This window comes from Neofelis nebulosa, chromosome 4 (genome assembly GCF_028018385.1).
Source record: "Neofelis nebulosa isolate mNeoNeb1 chromosome 4, mNeoNeb1.pri, whole genome shotgun sequence".
In the NCBI taxonomy this organism is placed as follows: domain Eukaryota; kingdom Metazoa; phylum Chordata; class Mammalia; order Carnivora; family Felidae; genus Neofelis; species Neofelis nebulosa.
This window is the reverse complement of record NC_080785.1, coordinates 43,026,038-43,047,417: the sequence shown is the minus strand read 5'-3', so window position 1 is coordinate 43,047,417 and position 21,380 is coordinate 43,026,038. Positions and strand designations below refer to the sequence as shown.

General features: G+C 44.7%; 1 protein-coding gene across 4 annotated transcripts in view; it reads left to right on the top strand.

Annotated features, from left to right (window-relative positions):
- The window catches only part of EEPD1 (endonuclease/exonuclease/phosphatase family domain containing 1), a 205,027-nt gene that overhangs the window by 148,301 nt on the left and 35,346 nt on the right, over positions 1-21,380 (top strand). For all 4 annotated transcript variants that reach the window (XM_058724596.1, XM_058724594.1, XM_058724595.1 and 1 more), the window contains one exon: positions 13,262-13,313. In XM_058724596.1, coding sequence (XP_058580579.1) covers positions 13,262-13,313 — 52 coding nt within the window. The remainder of the gene's footprint in view (positions 1-13,261; positions 13,314-21,380) is intronic.

Sequence of the window (21,380 nt, the reverse complement as noted above, 5' to 3'; positions counted from 1 at the left end):
GAAGACTGCAGGAAACTCATTTGATCTGATTACTGCTTTTACCTTCCCCCAATGAAAGCCAAGGAGCAACCAAAGAGGATTTAGGAAAAGCAACTGGAGAGGAGTGTGGTGAAAAGTACTTCTTTCTGAAGGAAAACCTCTTCAAATGATATCTGCATTTTCTGAATGGTCTTGGTCAGATGGCTCCTTCTTGGGCAGAAGTGTATTGAAATAAATTAAGGAGGAAGGTATGAGTTCCAAGAAATCCCCAGGTCATTTGGATTAGAGAAGGAACAGTACCAATTTGAGAGCTCCCTTGGTTTAGGGACATCTGGGCCTGCATTATCGTAACCACGTGGGGTAAGAATGACCCAACAAGAACCTCATCCAAGTTCTAAGGCTCCATCATTAACCAGTTGGATGTGACACCAGTGTGGGAATTTGGAATGAAATCAAGAGGTACCAGTCAGGGCCCCGAGCCCTGGGTTTGAATGATGGCTTCGCTCCAGCAGAGCTCTAAAGCAGAGCTTATGATGCCAGGTCTTTGCGATGGGCAGACAAACTGGGGGTGTTTGTGGGGCACCTGGCTCTGTGCACGACAGATGACAGGCTAGGAAGAAAGTTTTTTCCTTTCTTCTTTAATCCTCTGTCCTGATAATGAACCTATTACTGTACCTCAGTTCTTAAAGAAATAATAAAAGTAGTTGATAATTTTTCTCAGTTTGAGGGAAAAGTTTCACTCTTCAATTTAAAATAACTTAACATTTAATTTCTTTTCAACATTTTTATACAATTTTATCTTTGCGGGGGGGGGTTCTAGTCTTTACCCTTTTGTCAAGAGACTTGCATCCTGTGTGACTGTTAGGGCTTTGAGCAAGTTTAAGAGCCAATTCTATAGTATATGTTTTACTTATTATCTGTGTATCTTTTTGTTTTCGGTTTAGAGGATGAAGGAGAACAAAACTATGTGGTCTACTCAGCTCAAGAAGAGTTATGGCGTCCTTTGTACTTCTTTGAGGGAGAGTGGCCTGGACTGATCTGGAATTATAGTGCTATTAAAGAATTTAATCAAATTGTTCAATAATAACAATAGGGAAACTGCAATGGCAGTGTTAAAGGGCCTTGCATTATTAAATCCGAATTTAGCAACTCCATCTTTATGGGAACATTTCCAGGTTGTTGCTCAATCATTTAGAACTTGTTTAAGTGGCTAAAATACCAGTTTGGTTTTTAGGAATGAAATGAAAGCTTTAGATTCGTATTAGTTCTAAGGAAGATGAGAATTGTGTACTAGGTCATCTCCATCTCAGTTCAGATCAATATTAATAGCTTTCATTTATCGAGTACCTATTATATACTAGAAGACAACATTTTACAATCGCTGCCATTTCATTGAATCCTTGTGATGACCCCATTAACTAGTTAGAATCATTATCCCGATTTTACAGATGAGAAAAAAATCCAGTGTCTGATCCAGGTCATCTCATGGGATAAGTGTTCCTGATTTCCTCATAGCACATTGGCCACTTGCTACTCCTTTACCCCCCTTTAATTTTTATAAACTCATCACCACTAGGCACATTACATAATTATGTAATTTATTACATATTCAATCTATCATAAATATAATAGAAATAATGGTTTGTTGCAGATCCCTCCTCACCAATGATGTGCCGGAGCTGGTGTGAGATGGTGTGCCCTTCCCGTCTCTGTGTTTAGTCATGTCAAGTTGGTGGGCTGAAATGGGCTCTAATGGTAGTATTTACACCATGGAAATTGGCAAATGCTATGGCTCCCCAGGCCCTACTCCCCTAGGGCCGGGGGCTAAACATATGCCAGCAGACCACCACTCCTTACCCCTCAGTAGATGGAAGCATCATGAGAGTAAAGATTTTGTTTTGTTCATTGCTCTATCTCTGCTGCACAGAAATGTGCCTGGCACACAGTAGGTGCTCAGTAAACATTTGTCGAATGAATAAAAAGTGGAGAGCACTTTTAAATCATACAGACCTGGGTGCAATTCCCTGCCCTCGTGTGGATTTTTCACAAGACACCGAATCTCTCTGAAGCTATAAAATAAGAGTTGAAATCCCTGAGTCTTCAGTTGAGGGTAAAACATCCCAAAGCCAGGAGTAAAAAAAATAATATTGTAGCATTACAAGCCAAGTCAATCCCTGAATACTCTTTAGCTTTGGAATCTGCAGTTTGTCACAGCTATGGCTACCATAGCTTTGAGGTCTAAGGAAACTTTGAGGTCTAAGGAAAATAACGTGGTAAAGGCTTAGTGCCATACCTGACGTCTGGAAGACATTCCATTAACGACATCCCTTTCTCCTGTTCATTGATTCTGTCAACATTTCAGTCTGTTCCTGTGTCTTTTCTTCCAAATTCCCCATGAATAAAATTGCCCAGTCTACTGTAGCTTTTTCTCGTGCCGTGAAACCATGCTATTAACTTTCTAATGTGCTCTCCTGTGGGGCTTCAGACCTTAGATGAGGTTAAATATTTCAACCTTTTAAAAAGTGGCATTAAGTAGGCAGTTTGCTGCTGAGAAAAAAGCGCAGGTGTGGAAAAGTGATTCCCAGTCTCCAGTTGGGAGCCAACCTCACTTCCACTGTTAGCTTGTCCAGTCTTGGGTCTGATCATCTTCAGCTGTTTTCAGTTAAAATCAGGCTTCCTCACTTCTGGCCATCCCACTGGTTTGTGCTTGAAGAGATTTCTGGAGGGTACTATCCTGATTCTACCCTGTGGGCACCCTGCCAGGTGCTCAGGAGCCCTGAAGGCTGAAGCCCTGGGAGCCCTGAAGAGCCAGATCTGATTGAGGGAGATGGGTGTCTTTTGAATATTTTTCCCCACGTGGGGCATGAAGAACCCTGCAGTTTGAGGAAGAGCCAGTCTTTCCATTTACTGAGCAAGAGCAAGCCAATTGCTAAAAACAAGAGACTAAACATTATTCTGCCCTTCAGAGACCCATCTCTGGAAGGTTTGGCTGAGATAGCCATTATGACACAGAAAAATAACAAAAACTCACAGGCCAGCAAAAACTGAGAAGGACTGACAAATGGCAGAATCTCGGAGGCCTCAACCAATGACAGTGATGAGGCAGACAGTGCTGGTCTCAGGGAGCCTTTCTGGGATGTTGCTTATGACACAAAGGGTCACCAAGAGGAGACCCCTCCTCACAACCCCCCCACCCCTGCCTGAAAAAAAGTGAGAAAGTAATTTATACCTCTTTCATCGTTAGTTCCTGACTCATGCACTCAAAGCAAATTCCAACTGGTTAGCCTTTCTTTGCCATCCTCAGTTACTGGCCTCGTATGTGGGCCCTTGTAGAGCCATCTCTTTGGGTTTTTTTTCCCCCATTGCCAAGTAGAGAAAGAAAACATCAGACTATGACCAGATGGGAAATAGGGGGAAACTGGCATGAATTCAGTGCATTCTAGTAAATCTACTCCCCAAAAGCAAAGTGCTACAGGCAAGGTGCCCTGACAGCTGCACGTGCTGGCAGACAGGATGCTTCCGATCTTGGATTGATTGAGAGTCTCAGAGGAGGAGGTGAACCTCACTAGAGTGAAGGTTCTGAGCTGGCTGGGAGCTATGCCCTCAGCCAGTCCCCTTCCATAGCAGGTCTGAGGAGGAGATTCATCCTTTACACAGAGGGGCAGAAAACAGAACCATTGTCAGTCTGCTCATAATGTCTGTTGAAAATCACTCACCGATCAGGACAAACTTCTCCTTATTTATGGATGAATAAGACAAAAAAGGACTTTGTGGAGAAGTCCAGCAGAACAGAATAAAGACAGCAGCTTCGGAAGACCCAGAAAATCATCTATAGCAGGCCACAAAATACAGTTTTGGGGAAATGTGTGGCATCCTTAGCATACTCCAAAAAGACATGGCCTCTCTCGAACAGGGGCAGAAAAACATAAGGAAAGTATGTGTTGATGGGAAAGGGCAACAGAAATAAAATTTTAAAAAGTGATGGAGTAAATAAGGAAAGGGTTTTGAGGAAACAAAATCCAACAACAGGAGTATAAAGAGTATTAATGTGTGGTAGGCTGCATAATGACCCCCAAAAGATATCCATATCCTAATTCCTGGAACCTGTAAATGTTATTACCTTATGGGGCAAAAAAAGTCTTTCCAGATGTGATTAAGTTAAGGATCTTGAAAGATGGGGAGATTACACTGAATTGTCCTAAGTGCAGTCACAAATGTCCTTAAGAGACAAGCAGGGGGACATTTGATAGAAGAGAAGTCATTGTGGTCATGGAGATGGAGACACATCACGGACGCTGGCGACCATCGGAAGCTGCAAGAGGCAAAGAATACATCCCCCTCTAGAGCCTCCAGAGGGATTGGGGCTGCTCTGACCCCTTGATTTCTGTTTAGTAATACTGATTTGAGATTTCTGGCCTCCAGAACGGTGAGAGAAGAAATGTGTGTGGTGTTAAGTCACTAGCTTTGTGACAATTTGTTAGAGCAGCCCCAGAAAACTAATACAAGTGCTATGGGAAATCAAATCAGTGATGTGAGTTTTGGGGGGGGAAAAACTTTGAGAAATCATTCTGGAAAATACAAGAAAGAAAAAGAAAAAGAAGAGACAAGGTTATAGATGTGGGAAACCAAACCGATAGCCCATATTCAGATTGTTGGTGTTGGTGATTACAGAGATCAGTGATCTGGCATCAGCTACCTCCAAGAGCTAGGGAGAGACTGGGTGTGAGAATTAGGCGCTGGCTCACCACAGTCTGAACATTGTCATGGAAAAGAGGCCCCCATCTGGGCATAGCCTGGGAAACACAGGGAATAACAAGGATGAAGGGGGATGGGGAAGTTAACAAGAATCCAAACAGGGAAAAGGGTAACAAAAATCAGGTTGACTTTAGGCTTGTTCTTTGTAATAGAGAATCTATGTCTATGGAAGCTGTTGGAAGATTAGAATGCTGAGAGTTTTGTCTTGTTTTGAATTCAGGTATTTTCCCAGCCCCTCTATCACTCCTCCCCAGGTGGGTTCTGTAAATAGGACACATTAAAAGTTCTTCTGATTATCAAGTAAGTTTGCAAACCATCTATGCAGTTTGGGTAGTTATGTTGTAACCCAACAATTTCACACTCAGCTGAGTTGTCTTTTGTGTATGAAGCTGATCAGAAAGACATTCTCGGACATGCAGGGGCTTGGAAAACATATAAACATGTTCCTTTATTATTTTTTTAAATTTATTTTTTATTTTAGAAAGAGAAGAGCATGAGTGGGAGAGAGGGGCAGAGGGAGAGAGAGAGAGAGAAGGAGAGAGAGAGAGCGCGCGCATCCAAAGCAGGCTGCATGCTCAGTGCAGAGCCCAACGTGGGCTTGATCCCACAACCCTGGGATCATGACCTGAGCCTAAATCAAGAGCCAAACGCTCAATTGACTGAGCCACCCAGGGGCTCCTACTTTAAAATTTACTTTAAAGATATGTTGTAGAAGTTTGGGAGATAAAACAAAATACTGCTCAGGAAAAGGTAGCACAAGCCCAGGAATCAGTAGACGTAGAGAGCAATTTAAATTATTATTTTAAGTCTGGTTATCAAGCAAATAGTGTCAGAAATTGTCCTTAAGAAGAGCTATAGAATGGAACAATGACAAAGTGACCTTGTCTGAGAAGTAAACTGTAGCCTATTGTTAAATGACATCAAAAGGAGAGCAGGAGATAAAGGTTTGTTGCGCTTGTCTGGAAATGGGTTGGTAGCACAAAAAAGCTGTTTCTTTCTTTATTCTGATCTTTAGAGGAGTATTAATAGCTAAAGAAAGGCTCTGAACAATATTAGTACCAATATCCACCACTGATGGCAGTTTACCCTGAGCTAAGCAGTGTGCTAAATACTTCTCCTGTGTCATCTCTGGTCAAGGTCACAGGGGTGGATGCCAGGTCCCTTCCCTGCCTCCCACTTACTATTCTTAAAGTTCCTTAAGCTTGTACACCAGGGAGACTGACTGCAGAGCCCTTCCCTAATCCCCCACACTAATATGAAAACTTAAAGGTACACACTGGGAGATCCAAAAAAAAAAAAAAAAAAAAGTGCTAGAACTACTCAAACCTAGGAAGTAGAAAAGGATCATAAAATAGACCCTGCAAAATTATCAAGAGATTTTAAAAAGCAGAAAATGTACAGGGTGCTTCCTTTAACTTCAGTGCAGTAGAATTATAGAGAATACAAAATGATGAAATTTGAATCCCAATTACTTAGAGATAGAAAAATAAAATCCAAAGAACCGTGGGCTCCAATAAGAGAACCAAATTGCAACTGTAGATTTGGTGGAAGGTAACAAGGAAGGTACATAATGAAATTTGAAACAAAGACGAATATTTACATAGAGAAAAATTCATGGCTTTTATATAAGAAATATAAGTATGAATACCCCACTCAAGAAGGTAAATAGAGAAACAAAAGAAAACAGTAGACATTTGGAGAAAGGAATTAATGAAGGTAAATGTTGACCTACTTAATTAGGAAAAAAAAAGGTAGGATTGATGAATCCTGGAGGTATTTTTTCCAGAAGACCAACAAAGTAGACTGATTTCTCACAAATCTAATTTTTTAAATGAGAAAAAATATTTCCATGCATTAAAGAACCAGGAAGAGGACATAAGCACAGAAGCAGAGGTTGTTTTTAAGTTAAGAGTGATGGTTAGTACCATTCTGTGCTCAAAATCGGAAAATCTGAATGGTTTGGTCAATATTCTAAGAAATTTGTAAGAAATAGAAATTACTGTAATTGATTCAAGCAGTTGAAAACCTAAATAGCACAGAAACCATGAGACTGTCATCAGAGAAGTTTCCTGCCCACCGTTTGGCAGACCACTTTTTTCAGACCTGCCAAGAACAGCTACCCAAGCTAAATACCACATAGATTGATCTGGTGCTGATGTTCTAGTTCGGCGCCTGGCTTTGGAAAGGAAGGATGAGATGGCGAGCAGGTGCTTGGCGGCGACAGGAGGAGATGCTGAAGAGGACATATCTGAGAAAAGCAGTGCCTTCCCTGAGAGCCTGCCTTCTCCCTGCGGCCTGTTCTCACTAATATCCAGAGGCGGATGTCTGCTGTGTTTGCCCAGCCCTGAGCTAATGGTGGAAGAAAATAAAGCATCAGGGAAAACAAGTCTGCATCTAACATCCATGGCCTTTCTAAAATTTGATGACCAAGAGAGAGCTCTCCCTTACTTTGTTCAGGGGAAGTTAGTGTGGAGCCTTCCTTCAAAGAAAAAGGAGAAGCATTCAGACAACTGGGTTGACATAGTTTCTGTTCCTAAGTGGCTCCCATGTCCTGTGGGGGGACATGTGGATAGTGAGTCGTCATTACCTGTGGCCACTGGCTGCGATTCCACCTCCTCTCCCGATTCTGCTCTTGGGACCCCTGTCCCTTGCTGGAAGGCTGCCTGCAGTGTCCTTTCTACTGTCACGGAGATTCAGATGCTGAAGACGCAAGCGGAAACCCCTCCTTCACTTGTCTGGCTCCCTGTCCCAGAGACAATTTGGGCTGGTATGCCGGGTGCAGAGCTCAGGTCTCACTGCCTCCACTCTTGTCCCCCACCCTGACCTGACCCGACCCCAAGTCATTCACACCAGAGCCATTTTTATACCTTTATTGGGCATCTCGAGTGTCTTGGGCCCTCTACAACACCACTGCCCTAGCTCATCCCTAGCTACTCCTTGCCCTCAAGGTGCAGTCCAGAGGCACCTGGTTGGCTCAGTCAGTTAAGCAACTGACTGTTGATATTGGCTCAGGTGGTGATCTCACAGTGGTGGGATTGAGGCCCAAGTCGGGCTCTGCACTGAGCATGGAGCCTGCTTGGAATTCTCTCTCTCCCTCTGCCCCTCCTCTGCTTGCGCTCTGTCTCTCTCCCAACTCCTTAATGTGGCTTAACAGACCCTCTAAGCAGGCCTGGCCTCACTTGTTTCTGCAGAATCATCTTTCAGCGTCTATCCCACCCTCCCTGCCCCTGTGTTCCCTGGTCTGTGTTCAGTCTTGGGGTGGCGGTGGGCCATGTTCACTCTGTCCCCCGGTTCCTTGGCTCATGCTTTTCCTCCCACTCGACCTCTCAGCCTTGCAAGCCTGTAGGCGTTGGTCTAGAAGTCACTTCCCAGGGACCTGCCAGCTTTGTGTAATGCCCTTCCAAAGGGCCTTATGGCATCCTTGAGAGTGCTCGTCTCGTGGCTGAGGTACATACCTGGTTCCTCCATTACACTCAGGAGTTTGAAGGCAGATGCTGTGCTTGCTCATCACGGAATCCCCAGCGCCCAATAGTGCCTGGTGCATAATACATAACCCTTAAATATTTTATCCATGTGGTGGGTGGATGGTTCCACCATATTATATATCCATCCTTTATGCATTTATCGAATGCTGCTGTGTCTCATGCACTATCATGTATCACTTCACAAATGCAGTGGAAACTCAGTGCCAAAATCCTCAGAGAGAGGGAGCTGGAGTGAATTCTTGATTCTGATGCCCCTTCAGGCTATAATCTGTTCTGGCTGCATGAGTTTCTGCATAGTTGGGAGCTGTCCTTTAAGTGTTTTTATAGCACCCATAGAGCTATCTGTCTTTTATCTTATCTGCCTCTTATCTGCCTTTTCGGGGCCATCAAGGTTCTTTCTGCAGTCCTAAGCCACCCGAGACTGCAGAGGTGCCCTCCAGCTTCTGTCTCTTTAACTTTACTGCTTTTCGTCCCTGCTTTTGGTGTCACCTGGCACTTTCCCCATTGCCACCTCTAGTTCCTTGATAGACCTCACTGTACCAGGCTCTATCCAGCTGAATAAGACCTTGCCCTCAATTACCTTACTCCTCCTAGCTTAGTTAAACCAACATTAATTGCATGCATTCTAGGTCTAAGTGTCGTCCATTTAGACTTCAGAACTTGTCCATAAAGTTGTCATTTTTCTAAGTAAATCGCCACTGCCAGCTGCATTTGTTATTTACCTCTGTTCTCAATGGAGTGCAGAAAAAGAAATTGTATGTCATTCCATCTGATGGGAGCCCTGCTGTTTTCAGAGGATGCTGGCCAAGCCCCAGGCAGCCCAACAGATATGTCCTCTTTAGTCCAGCTCTGCCGGTCCACAGAAGCAGGGGAGTCTCAGGGACACATCTCCCCAGCACATGCCCAAGCAGAATCCTAGCCTCTTTGAGGGCAGAGACAGTATGTGTTCATCTCTGTCACCATGGTGCCTGGCAGTTTCTGAAATATAGGAGGTATTCAATATACATTCATGGAAGTAGCAAAAGGACAGAAGGAGGGAGAGGAGGAAGAAGGGAGAGAGGGAGGGAGGAATAAAACAGACTGAGAGGGGCACCTGGGTGGCTCAGTCAGTTAAGCATCTGACTTCAGCTCAGGTCATGATCTTGGGATTCGTGGGTTAGAGCCCAGTGTCAGGCTCTGTGCTGACAGCTCGGAGCTTGGAGCCTGCTTCTGATTCTGTGTCTCCCTCTCTCTGCCCCTTCCAAATAAATCAACATTAAGAAAAATTAAAAAAAAAAACAAAAAAAACAGACTGAGAGATGAGGCTAAGAAATGCCAGTTGGAGGATTTGGTAAAAGGGTTTGTTGCTCCTTGGTATGAGTGACATTTCATCCCAGGGACTATCTGATGTGTTAGAAGAATCTGATACCATAAATACTGAAATAAATACCCCAGACTTGGAGAGTTTCCAATAAAGTAAGAAAAAACATTAGGAATAGTTATATAACAGGAAGCATCTCATATACTCTTAAAGACTACAGCGCTAAGGAGGAAAAAAGCCCCACAGCTCCCTGAAGAAATCCCATGTTACAAGCTGCTGTAGCATTCACTTACTAGCGTGTGTTCTTTCCATTTTGAAACTCAAGCCGTATGGATTTGAGTGTCCTTTCACCTTCTCTCCATCTTTTCTCCCCCTGCCCGTAAAGCAATCTCATCTCACAGTACTGCGTTTTAGTAGTGTGGGGATGCCCCTGTTTTTTTCTGACCCGTCCATATGTTAATACCCTTTGGTATTAGTTTTAGAGTAGATGTTAAATCAGTGTAATCTCATGTGCCAACCTGAGTAGATTGGTTGTGCCTCACTGGAGTGTTGAGAAGGATCCTGAACCTGTGTCTAAGTTAAATGGGGCAGAGTTTATGGAAAGAGGTGGAGAGGGTTGGGGAGGGGCGATAGGCATGCCACATATTTGCCACCCCCATTCAAGAGCAAAGGAAGGCAATGAGAACAGGAATCCTTCAGGCTTTGACTTAAGTGAGAATCCATTGATTTTTTTTTTTTTTTTGAGCGAGAGTGGCGGGGGAGGGGCAGAGGGAGAGAGAGAGAATCTTAAGCAGGCTCCACACTCATTGCAGAGCCCAATGCAGGACTTGATCCCATGACCCTGGGATTACGACCTGAGCTGAAATCAAGAGTTGGACACTCAACTGACTGAACCACCCAGGCGCCCCTGTTTTAATTTCATTTTCCTGTAGAGCCTGAAACTGTTGATTTTCAGCTCATGTTCTACAGTTGCTTGAGGGCAGTATCTTTGCAAGCAGAGAGGAAAAGAGAGCTGAAGATCTTAACAGTGTTTAAACCTTTCCTCTACTCGGTGGATGTCTGATATCTGATCTGGAGTCAGACTTCATAGCCAGGGATAAGGGCAGGAACAAGAGACCACTGAAAAATTTCCTCTGGTAGAAATATTTTCCAGTGCTTATTTCAGAAGCAATTTAAGCTTCTGAAACTTGAGCTGCAACTGGAAATCCCTAACCCAGCATGTAAGTCGCCATCCAAATTGGTGGCCTGGAATTTAGATTCATGTGTTGGGAATCAGAATGTGCTGAGGAGTAGCCAGTGACTTTGACCGGCCACCAGGCACGTCCCATTAATGGCAGGCATTTGTACAGGAATGTTGTGCCTGTCACCAAGGGAAAACACACATAGTCATCTTGTTTGAGGCATTCTGTTTCAGAGGGAGAAACTAAGGCCTGGCCAGTAGATCCAAGCTGGAATGGGTCAGCTGTAATATCGACTGGGCCCTGCTAGTCGGTCAGTGAATGTTCCTTGAGTGCTTTCCACGTGCCAGTGATAGACATTGCAAATGTAGTAGTGAGAAAACCCTGGAGCCCCCAGGTGCCAGGAGCTTCCATGCTGCTTGGAAAGAGACAAGCAAGAGCACCCCAAGAAATAAATGCTTTAAGAGATCAGGAAGTGCACTGAAGAAAATAAAATGTGATCATCAGGGACACTGCTTGACCTCGGTGTCCACCAGAGAATGCTGCTTAGAGGACGTGGCCTTCACATCTGGCCCGGAATGACACAATATGCCAGCGTCAGTGTTGGAAAGATCTTGCGCAAGACCCAAGCCAGACAAACAACAAAACTAATGTCCAAGAGATGAAGGAGAGTCAGCGTGGTTGGAGCAGAGGGAATGCCCAGAGTCCTCTGAGCTCCTATATTTGCTAAATTGTTAGCAGTGGTCATAGTGTCTTATAAGCTTTAAAACTTTTATTGTGCTTCTTGGAGTTGCTTTTATGTAAACCATTGCATTTGGTTGGATGTGCTTGCTTAGTCATATGGAGATACTGTAAAGAATTCTGGGGGAGCCTGGGTGGCTCAGTCAGTTAAGCATCCGACTTCAGCTCAGGTCATGATCTCACAGCTCCTGGGTTTGAGCCCCACATCAGGCCTCTGTGCTGACAGCTCAGAGCCTGGAGCCTGCTTCAGGTTCTGTGTCTCCCTCGCTCTCTGCCCCATCCCCCACTTGCACTCTCTATTTCTCTGTCTCTCAAAAATGAATAAATGTTAAAAAAATTTTTTAAAAAAGAATTCTGTAAATTAAGGTGAATCTTGACATGAGCATGACCCCCTTGGAGGGAGGCTCCTGGTACAGGTGGGCAGTGGGGACATTTCTACTCCGGAGAACCCGTGCAGGTTGGCTGGAGGTAGAGAACACAGTGGCCAGTGGCCATAAACAGATGAGCTCAGTGGGGAGGGAGCGTCATGTACCATCAGAAGCTGGCCCACTCCCTGAACAATCTCAGTGAGCTCTCATGCTTCCTTCCATGTACTGATGAGTCCATGTACTGATGAGTCCTTCCATGTGTCCATAGACATGTCAAAAGCAGCATGCCATGAGGGAAAGATATCTTCCCTGTAAATCCTGCATCCACTTCTGAATTCTCTCATCTGAGTTGCTGGCTACAGTTCTGGCCCCTAAACTGGAAACGGGCGGGTTGTGTACACTCCACACCCCTACTCTATGCTTGGTGCCTTTGCCTCTGCTGTCCCTCTGTGGGTCGCCTTTCTCCCAGGTCAAGGCTAGCCAGACCCTCCTCCAGGAAGCCTTCCTTGTTCTCTGCCAGGGCCAGGCTTCTCTCTGCATCTTGGCCTGTCTACTTGGTACCCTGCACATTGTATTCTGACTGTGGTCTGACTGTGGCCTCCAAGAGGCTGTGAGGTCCTCCTGGGCTGGGACCATGTCCCAGTTCTGGGTACCCTCGGCCACCCACATACTGTAGGGCTTGATCACTGTGTGGTAAACAGATGAGCAGCTGAGCCGTCCATGTTTATAAGCAGTGAATTTAGCTGTTGGCTTGTTATCATCAAAAGGACATCGAGGGAAGACTAATTCTAAACATGGGCAACTAATCATAAACACGGGCAACTGCTATGTTATAGCATAGGCCAGAATTTCCTTCTTTTTAAGGCTGAATAATAATTCCATTGCATGCAGGGTCACCTGGGTGACTCAGTCAGTTGAGCGTCTGACTTCGGCTTAGGTCACGATCTCAAAGTTCATGAGTTTGAGCCCCACATCAGGCTCACTGCTGTCAGCTCAGAGCCTACTTCGGATCTTTCTGCCCCTCCCCTGCTCACATTTGCTCTTAGAAATAGAATAAACATTAAAAAGAAATAATCCTATTGCATGTATATACCATATTTGTTTATCCATGCATCCATTGATGGACATTTCAGTTGTTTCTACCTTTTGGCTGTTGTGACTAATGCCTCTATGAACATGGGTGTGCAAGTATCTGTTCCAGTTCCTATTTTCAACTCTTTTGGGTATGTGCCCAGAAGTGAAATTTCTGGATCATATGATGAAATCAGCTGTACAATTTAGAAATATTTTTAATAGTTCTGAATTGGTTATTTCAATTCAAAGCAGAGGTTGATTTTAGATGGGACTAAGCAGAAATGCAGGCTGACACGTCAAACTTTTGTTCTCGGGACTTGGCTGATGCTTGGTGACGTCAAATGATTTGTTCTCAAGTGTGGTTTCCATTTTTTCTTGCAGCATCAAGCTTCTAGCTGTGCAGGAACTACTTGACAGAGAGGCCCTGGAAAAGGTAAATACTTTGTTCTTTCTACCCCACGTTCACAAACTTAGAGCAGAGTGCCACACGCAGGAAGAATTCAGCTTCCTGTCACCAGAGACAGCACTTACTGCAGAGTGGCTCTGTTAGTTTGTGTTCTTAACAGTCAGAGAACCATGCAGAATTTTCACCAAAACTCCCCACATTGCTCACATCCTGTTACAAACTCAGCCTTGCAAGGCTCCTTCAGGGTTGTGTGACAGCAGGGACTCGCCATGCAGGCTTTCTGTTCCTCTTAACACCGTGCGATGGGCCAGACTCCCTGCTGGCCACCGCACATCATTTCTGCTTGTGGCTGTTGCCATCTGGGCTTACGGATGGTAGAATGGAGGCCCAGCGAAGTTAGGTAACTTGCCCAAGGAAAATTAGCTAAGTGGCAGAGTAAAGATTTGAACCTCTTGGTTCCATTTCCGAAATCAGTGCTTCTGTTCGGCAGGCAAGTTCATGAGTTTGATCTTTCTAGGCTGTTTGTGAAGATTAGCAAATTCCCTCCCCACCTGAAACTTAGGTTTCACTGTGTTCTGGAAGAGATATCCAGTGTCTCAGCTTTCTGTGATCAAGCCAAGCACACATCTGGGGATCCTTTGCCAGTTATGAGTTCAAGTTCTATGCACATGGTGGTGCAGGCTCTGGAAAACAGACTGGGCAAGGCCAAGAGCCAGCCCATGGGCCTCCCAACTCATACCAAGCTGCTCTCCTGGGGCACCTCAGACTCTTCCTCAGTATGGAGCTGTGGGCAGTAATTAGAATCTATAATGTTAACATAAAAGAAAGTGGTTAGAGATATAAACAGTGAAGCAATATTATTGTATTTATAGAATTTTAAATGTTTGGATTGGCGGTCAGTCTGCTGGTTGGCATGAAAACAAAGTGTTTAAGCACCAAGCAGTGATGTGAGGGGAGGGGATGCTGAGCTCTGGCTCTGAATGTAACATTCCTTCAGCCTCATTTTCATCACAGGGATAATGCTGCCTGCCTGACCTCAGAGAGGCACCACGAGAACCAAATGAGTTGGTGTCGTGGAAGGGCTTTCTAAATGCCAAAGCACTCGACTCATATTAATTCTTAATTACTTGTATTAATTCTTAATAGACATCCAGCCATTAAAACGTATGAGGTTCAGCTCTAAAAGGCATCCTTGGGCCAAATGACAATGTTGGATGTGGATTGTAGATTAGATTAAAGTATTAGATCAACGTGAACTTTTCCCGGAGTTGATGACTAGTACGTGTAAGAGAATGGACTTATTCTTAGGAATTATACACTGGGGTATTTCCGAATCAAGGGGCGTGCTGTTTATAACTTATTCTCCAATGATTCAGAACAAAATAGTGGAGATCTATGTGTGCATATGTGAGCCAGAGGGAGAAAGAGCAAGCATAAATGATAAAGCAAATGGGGCAGAGTGCAGGCGGGTGGCCCTTCCGGGTGAAGGAGTATATGAAGATTCTTTGTATGTTCTTGAAACCTTGTAAAAGTGCGCTCTCCAAAAACAGTTTTTCTTCTCAGTATTCTCTACAGTTTTTTGTTTGTTTGTTTGTTTGTTTGTTTGTTTTGCTCTTCAATTAGGGAAACTGCAGAAACCATCCAACAAAGCTCATAAACATGTGGAGTCCATGTGCTAAGGTGTATCAGTATAATAAAAACACAGGCAACGATTAGGTCTTTAATGCTGTGTTAATATTCAGTTTGGAGAAGCCGCACGGGCAAGCCAATTTGAGGTGCTAACTGCTTGTGGAATATAGCAGAGAAGGAGGTCAGGGCTTGCTGTGGGGGGTAGCAGTGCTGCCCTGAGGGTTAAGTGTTGAGGCTGCTGTGAAGAGGGGTGTATAATGTGCAGCTCAAGCAGCCTGGGCCCAGAGCCTGCCTGCTCCTTCCTCACTGGGGTGTCTTGGGTTAGTAACCCTCTTGTGCTTCAGTTTCTCAGTCTGTAACGTGGAAATCTTTATAATCCCCAGTTCACAGAGGTTTTGAGAAGATGAAGTTACGTCAATGTGAAGGACTTAACTCTGTGCCCGGGGCTCAGTGATCCCCATAAGTTACTGGCTACACGCATTATTTCCCCATCTCCTCCTCCTTCCCGTTTCTCACCAAGGCTGATGATGGTTTTGAATTGTTCCCCTATCTCCATACATGACAGGTAGAAAGATTTACAAGATGGTCCAAATATGCACAGAGGCAGGGTGGGAGCCAAGTTCACTTAGTGTCCTCTTCCTTCCTTCTTTCCATTGTTCATTTGTTCATTCATCCATTTATACTACGGGCCTCTGTTGAGCTTTCTATGTGCCAGACAAGTAGGAAAGAAACATTGTAAGTTTACTTATTTTTGAGAGAGAGAGAGCCAGAGTGCCAGCCGAGGAGGGCAGAGAGAAGGAGACAGAATCTGAAGCAGGCTCCGGGCTCTGAGCTGTCAGCACAGAGCCCGACGCAGGGCTCGAGCCCACGAACTATGAGATCGTGATCTGAGCCAAAGTGGCACGTTTAACTGACTGAGCCACCCAGGTACCCCCAAGTAGGAAACATTTTGAGGCAAGTCCAGAAACAACCAGTTGACACGAGCTTGGTAGTCAGTGGCATTTTGAGTGACACATGGTATATTACCTGCCATGGTACCATTTTCTGCAGCAAGATTGGCCCAGTTCATATGCTGGAATAAGTTACGTTCCCAAAGAGCCTTGTGACATATGGATTCTCATCCACCTGGATAAGTTAAAGAACCACCAAGAAGAGTTCTTAGTAAGCGGGAGAGCTTTGCTACTCCAAGTGTGATCTGTAGATCAGCAGCGTCTGAAGCTTATTAGAAAGGCAGAATCTCAGTCTCTACCCAGACACCGGAATCAGTCTGCATTCTTTTTTTTTTTTAGTGTTTATTTCTTTTGAGAGAGAGAGAGAGAGAGAGAGAGAGAGAAAGAGAGAGAGAGCGCGTGAACAGGGGGGAGGGGCAGAGAGAGAAGAGAGAGAATCCCAAGCAGTTTCTGGGCTATCAGTGTGGAGCCCGACATGGGGCTAGATCTCACAACTATGGTACCATGATCCGAGCTGAAATCAAGAGTCAGACACTTCACTGAGCCACCCAGGCGCCCCCAGAATCAGTCTGCATTCGAACAAGACCCATTGAGTTGTGCACACTGAAGTCCAAGAAGTTGTCCTGGGGAGAATCATTCATTGTCACCATCTCTGCTATTGACTAGCCCATCTTAATAGAGAACTTCTGAGGTGTCAGACTTTTGCTTCTGTGGCCAATTAAGCTCTGTTTTTTTCTTTTTACACCAAAAGAGAATTAAACATCATTCTATTTGTAAGAACCCAGTTTTTATCTTTAGTTTTCCTGCTTCTTCCTTTCATTTAGAAAATAGTCTTAATTTATTTATTTTTATTTTTTTAAGTGTTTATTTTTTGAGAGAGAGAGAGAGAGTGGGGGAGGAGTAGAGAGAGAAGGGGACACAGAATCGGAAGCAGGCTCCAGGCTCTGAGCTGTCAGCACAGAGCCCGACGTGGGGCTCGAGCCCACAAATTGTGGGATCATGACCTGAGCTGAGGTCAGATGCTTAACCGACTGAGCCACCCAGGCGCCCTGTCTTATTTAATTTAATAGGTAGAGCCAGAAAGGCCTCAGTGAGACACATCCTACAAACTTCAAACCTCTTCGACTATCTTCACCGCTGGGCTTCCGGTGGCAATCTGCTTTTGGGGTTTGCGATTACTGGACTCCTGAGATCCTGCCATGGTGGAACTAGTCACCTCCAGGCACAGTCCCAAGAATGGGAACCCGTTACCTGAATGCCTTTCTCTTGTAAGATATAAGCTATTGAGGGGTCATTTCCCTCACAGGTACTTGCAGGTTCAATATGACCAGTAAAATAATCATATTATGTAAAACATAATATAAAAGGCAGAAGAGAAGCAGCAGTGTTTTGGAGTGTCCTAGCCAGTAAGATTTCAAGTGCTTTTTCTCCCGAATAGTGCATTATGGTCTCTGTATTTTAGCTTCAAATTTGCCTGACTTCTACTTCCCCTGGTTTCAGGTAGAAAGCCTGTCTGTCGTAAAAGTGCCAAGGCTTTCCTGGCTTCTGCAGCACACAGGGCCAGCTCAGGGGAGGCTCTCTTATGGGAGAGCTGAGGTCCCCTCCCAGCCTCGCCCCTGTTTGGCTGTTGGACCTGGCAGAGGACCTTCTTTGGATCCCCTTTCTTTACATAAAACTGATCTCTCTGGTTCATTCCCACCCTAAAAACCTTGGGTTTTATTTTCTCAGTTGATCCCTGATCCCATTGTGAAGAGGGGAAATTCTTTTTCTCATACCCTGTTTTCTAGTATTTTCTCTATTTCCTAGTGGGTTTCGGGGCCTCTATGTTTCATGTGCCCTACTCACCATTAAAACACACTTTCTGGGGAGAAGTGATGGTGAGTTCATGCCCAGTGACCCTTGCACACAGATCAATAGGCTTCTAGGTTTTGCTTCTTCTAACATTATCTGTCTTAAGTGCAGTAGATTGGGGTGGAGGTTGGGGACCCCGGGGAGGATAAGGTCTCTCAATTTCTCTTCTCTAAAGATACTACATTAAGCCATTTCCTGGACAAGTGACAGTCATTTGTCATTTATTTAGAAAATAAGCTATTGGGGCACTTGGGTGGCTCAGTTGGTTAAGCGTCTGACTCTTGGTTTCAGCTCAGGCCGTGATCTCACAGTTTCATGTGTTCAAGCCCTGTATCAGGCTCTGTGCTGACAGTGCAGAGCCTGCTTGGGATCTCTCTCCCTCTTTCTCTGCCCCTCCCCTGCTCACACTGTCTCTGTCTCTCTCAAGATTAAATAAATAAATTTAAAACTTAAAAATAAACTTAAAAAAATCTATAAGCCATACAATTAATAAGCTAAGTTTCTCTACCAATTTTTTGTCTTAAAAAGCCTTGGAACCATGGGAAGATTATTTAATTTGCATAAATGTCAGGACATGTGACATTTCTCTGATAAATGTTTTGGATTTAGATGGGCTTTGTCATCAAGCATCTATCAGGTGCCAAGAGCAAGGACTTGCTCTGAGAAGGATGCACACAATCCCGTTCTCTGTGTTCTCTTTGCTTTAAGTGTGAGATGCTTTTGTTTTTCTGAACTTAAGGCACACAGATTTGTTTCCCAGGCTCTATAAACAGGCCCATCTAATGCCTTTCAATGTGGCATTGCATGAAAGGAAATAAAAATATTGGTACAGCTTGATTTAGTAGATCATTTTTCAATGACCCTTTCAAATACCTTCCTGCAAAGTTGCAAACAATAGCTTGGCCGTTTGCTCCAGCTGGAGTCACCCTCTTACTGGACGGGCCAGAGGGCAGAGCACCGGCCGACCCAACCCAGGATCCAAGTCTGCCTGAAAAGCTGCCTGTGTGAGGCTCAGGCCACCCAGCTCATGACCATTGCCCGTGTTATCCCCACCCCAGCCTCTACAGGCCATGACTCAGCCATTAATCACAAGCTGACTGAGTCCGTGCTGTGTCTCCTGGAACCCTGGTTCCAAGGGTCCATAGACTGAGGTTGAACCCAGCTCTGATGTTTACCAGCTAGGAGATCTCTTGGGCAAGTTATTGATCAGACTTAGTTTCTTTTTTAACGTGAGTGGAGATCACAGTAATACCTACCTCACTTGGATTTTTTTATGAGAATTAAACAAGACAGTATATGAGTTAAAAGAGATTTTGTATGGAGTAAGCACCAGAGCAATGGTAGCTAATGCTGTCCCTGCTACTGATGTCATCCCTGGTGTCGTCGTCTTTGTGATCATCATCATCATCACTGATACCTCTTTCTCCTCCTTTTTGGAGAAGCCCAACTTGAGATTGAGCTGATGGCATTAGAGGTTGTTAAAAAAAGGAGTTCCCACCCCTGCCCTCTCCTTGTTTGCCAGATTGACCAGGACAAAATGCCTGCTGGTCTTCATGCCTGCTGCTGGATATTTTTCATAGAATTTCAGCTTTGCAGCCCGACTCTGAGTCTAGTTTTCTTACAGGTGCTGTGGATGATCCCCTGGACCTCTTTTGGTACCTTACATACGAGATGAAGCGCATGCATTTCACTAGCAAGCCTGAATGCAGAAAACTTTAACTTGATATTTGCACGTGGTGGTCAGGGACTTTTGCAGCTGAACCCTAGGGGTGGGCGACATTGGAATTGGAAGTTAGTAGCTTCCCGGGAATTCTCAGAAAGAAAAAGGATGTAAATAACAGTCACATCAATGCGTGTCTGTGACCTAAGGATGCTAAATGCTTAGATCTATAACCGGTGCTGGTGTTTTCTGAACACACACACAGGTACATACATAAGTTCTAGCTCTGCCATTCCATGCTTTTGGAGGTTTTTTTTTTTTTGTTTTGTTTTTTTACTGTGATTTGGACTTCCACTTAATTTAGTTTGTGCAACAATTGAGTACTTAACATTGTGCCTAAGTTGCACTGCATACCAAAGAGGGTAGAGTTCTCTTTGCATTTCTTTCGAATGCACGAATGCACTCGTAAATGCATTTCTTTCGAATGCACTCGTAAATGCATTCGAATGGCATATAAAACATCTCAGAATGCCAGGGCTGAGGGAGACTGTTCAAACCATGGAATCTTACCCTGCCATTTTGCGGATAGGACATGGAGACCAAAGGAGCTGAAATGTCCTCCTGGCCCAGGGCCCATAGCAGTTGTGTTGTAGAACCAAGAGTGGACCCCAGTGGATGGGACTCCATTCCAGAGCTCCCTTCCAGCCACTGCCTATCTCCCGTGATCTCCTTTAATCTGGACATTAGCTTTAGCAGACTTTGTGGAAGCTTCTATCTCTGCATATCGCAGGAGTGGGAGCAGACCCACAGGCTCAGGCCCTGGCCAGACGAGGGAGAGCTGAGACTCAGGTCTTTGAACAGCATGACTTGTAGTAAAACAGACACAAGCATATAATGTTTGTCTCCCCCGAGGACCCTTTGGTCCAGCAGGGGAAACAGAATGTGGGCTGGGGTTGAAGGAGGAGGCGGCTAGAGGTTCAGGGCTCCAGATGTGGACAGTACCAGGGGAGCATCCAAGAGTGGAGGAACTCGCAGCCGTGTGAGGGCCGCGGGGGTCCAAGGACCTGCCGAGGAGGCAGTAGAGAACATGCAGCAGACACCCCCTTCATTTAGGCTCAGCGTCAACATGAATAGCTTCGAGAATCTTCACGTAAAGTCTACTTAAAAATACCTTTTAAAAAATAGCCCTCTGTCTTCATTTAAAAATATCAGAATGAGATTCTTCAGCTCCCTGGGTTTATTTTTTCTCCCCTGCCTGGTCCTTCATGTAGTCTGAGCTTAATCTGAATGCCATCTTGAATGGTCTGTATTCATGTATCTGTTAGTTGTTTTTTTGTTTGTTTTTTTTTTTTTTTAAGTGGGTTGAGCCATATCAGTGTCTAAGCATGATTAAACTCACGGTAGTCATGTTTCTGGCCAAATCCCTTCCAGCAGGCAGCTTTTTACCTTCCTTGAGGGGCCGGGAAGCAGAAACGGAGGCCTCTGTGAATGAAGCACAGGCTGCCCCTGTTCGCCGCGTGGAGTCTGGCTCAGGCCCACTGCCCGGCTGCCACAACCACCCCCTCACCGGCTCTGCTTCAACAACTGCACACTTGGGCCCCACCCCCGTTCTGCAAAGGGCTGTTGGCTGGGGTCCCCCCAGGCACCTTCGCTGCCAGAAAATGGAGCATCTTGGTGAATTATGGGCCAGACTTCACAGTTCATTTAAAAAAGAGAGAGAGATGTATTTTCTCTTTTTTTTTTTTAGAATCACAAGATACCATGTATGTTTAGGGGCTCCCACTACCTTTCTGTCTTTATGAAAAGCTTTTGTATAGAGTGAGCAAAATGTAGAGTCCCAAATAAGATTCTTACATCCCCTTTAGCTTTATTAGCTATCAAAGATATGCAAATTAAACAAGAGATTCTTTCACATTTAGTACATTAGCAAAGTATTTTAGGCAATGCTGTAAGATGTTGAAAGTGCCAATAAAACCAGTGTCGGCATTCATTGCTGGGGAAGGG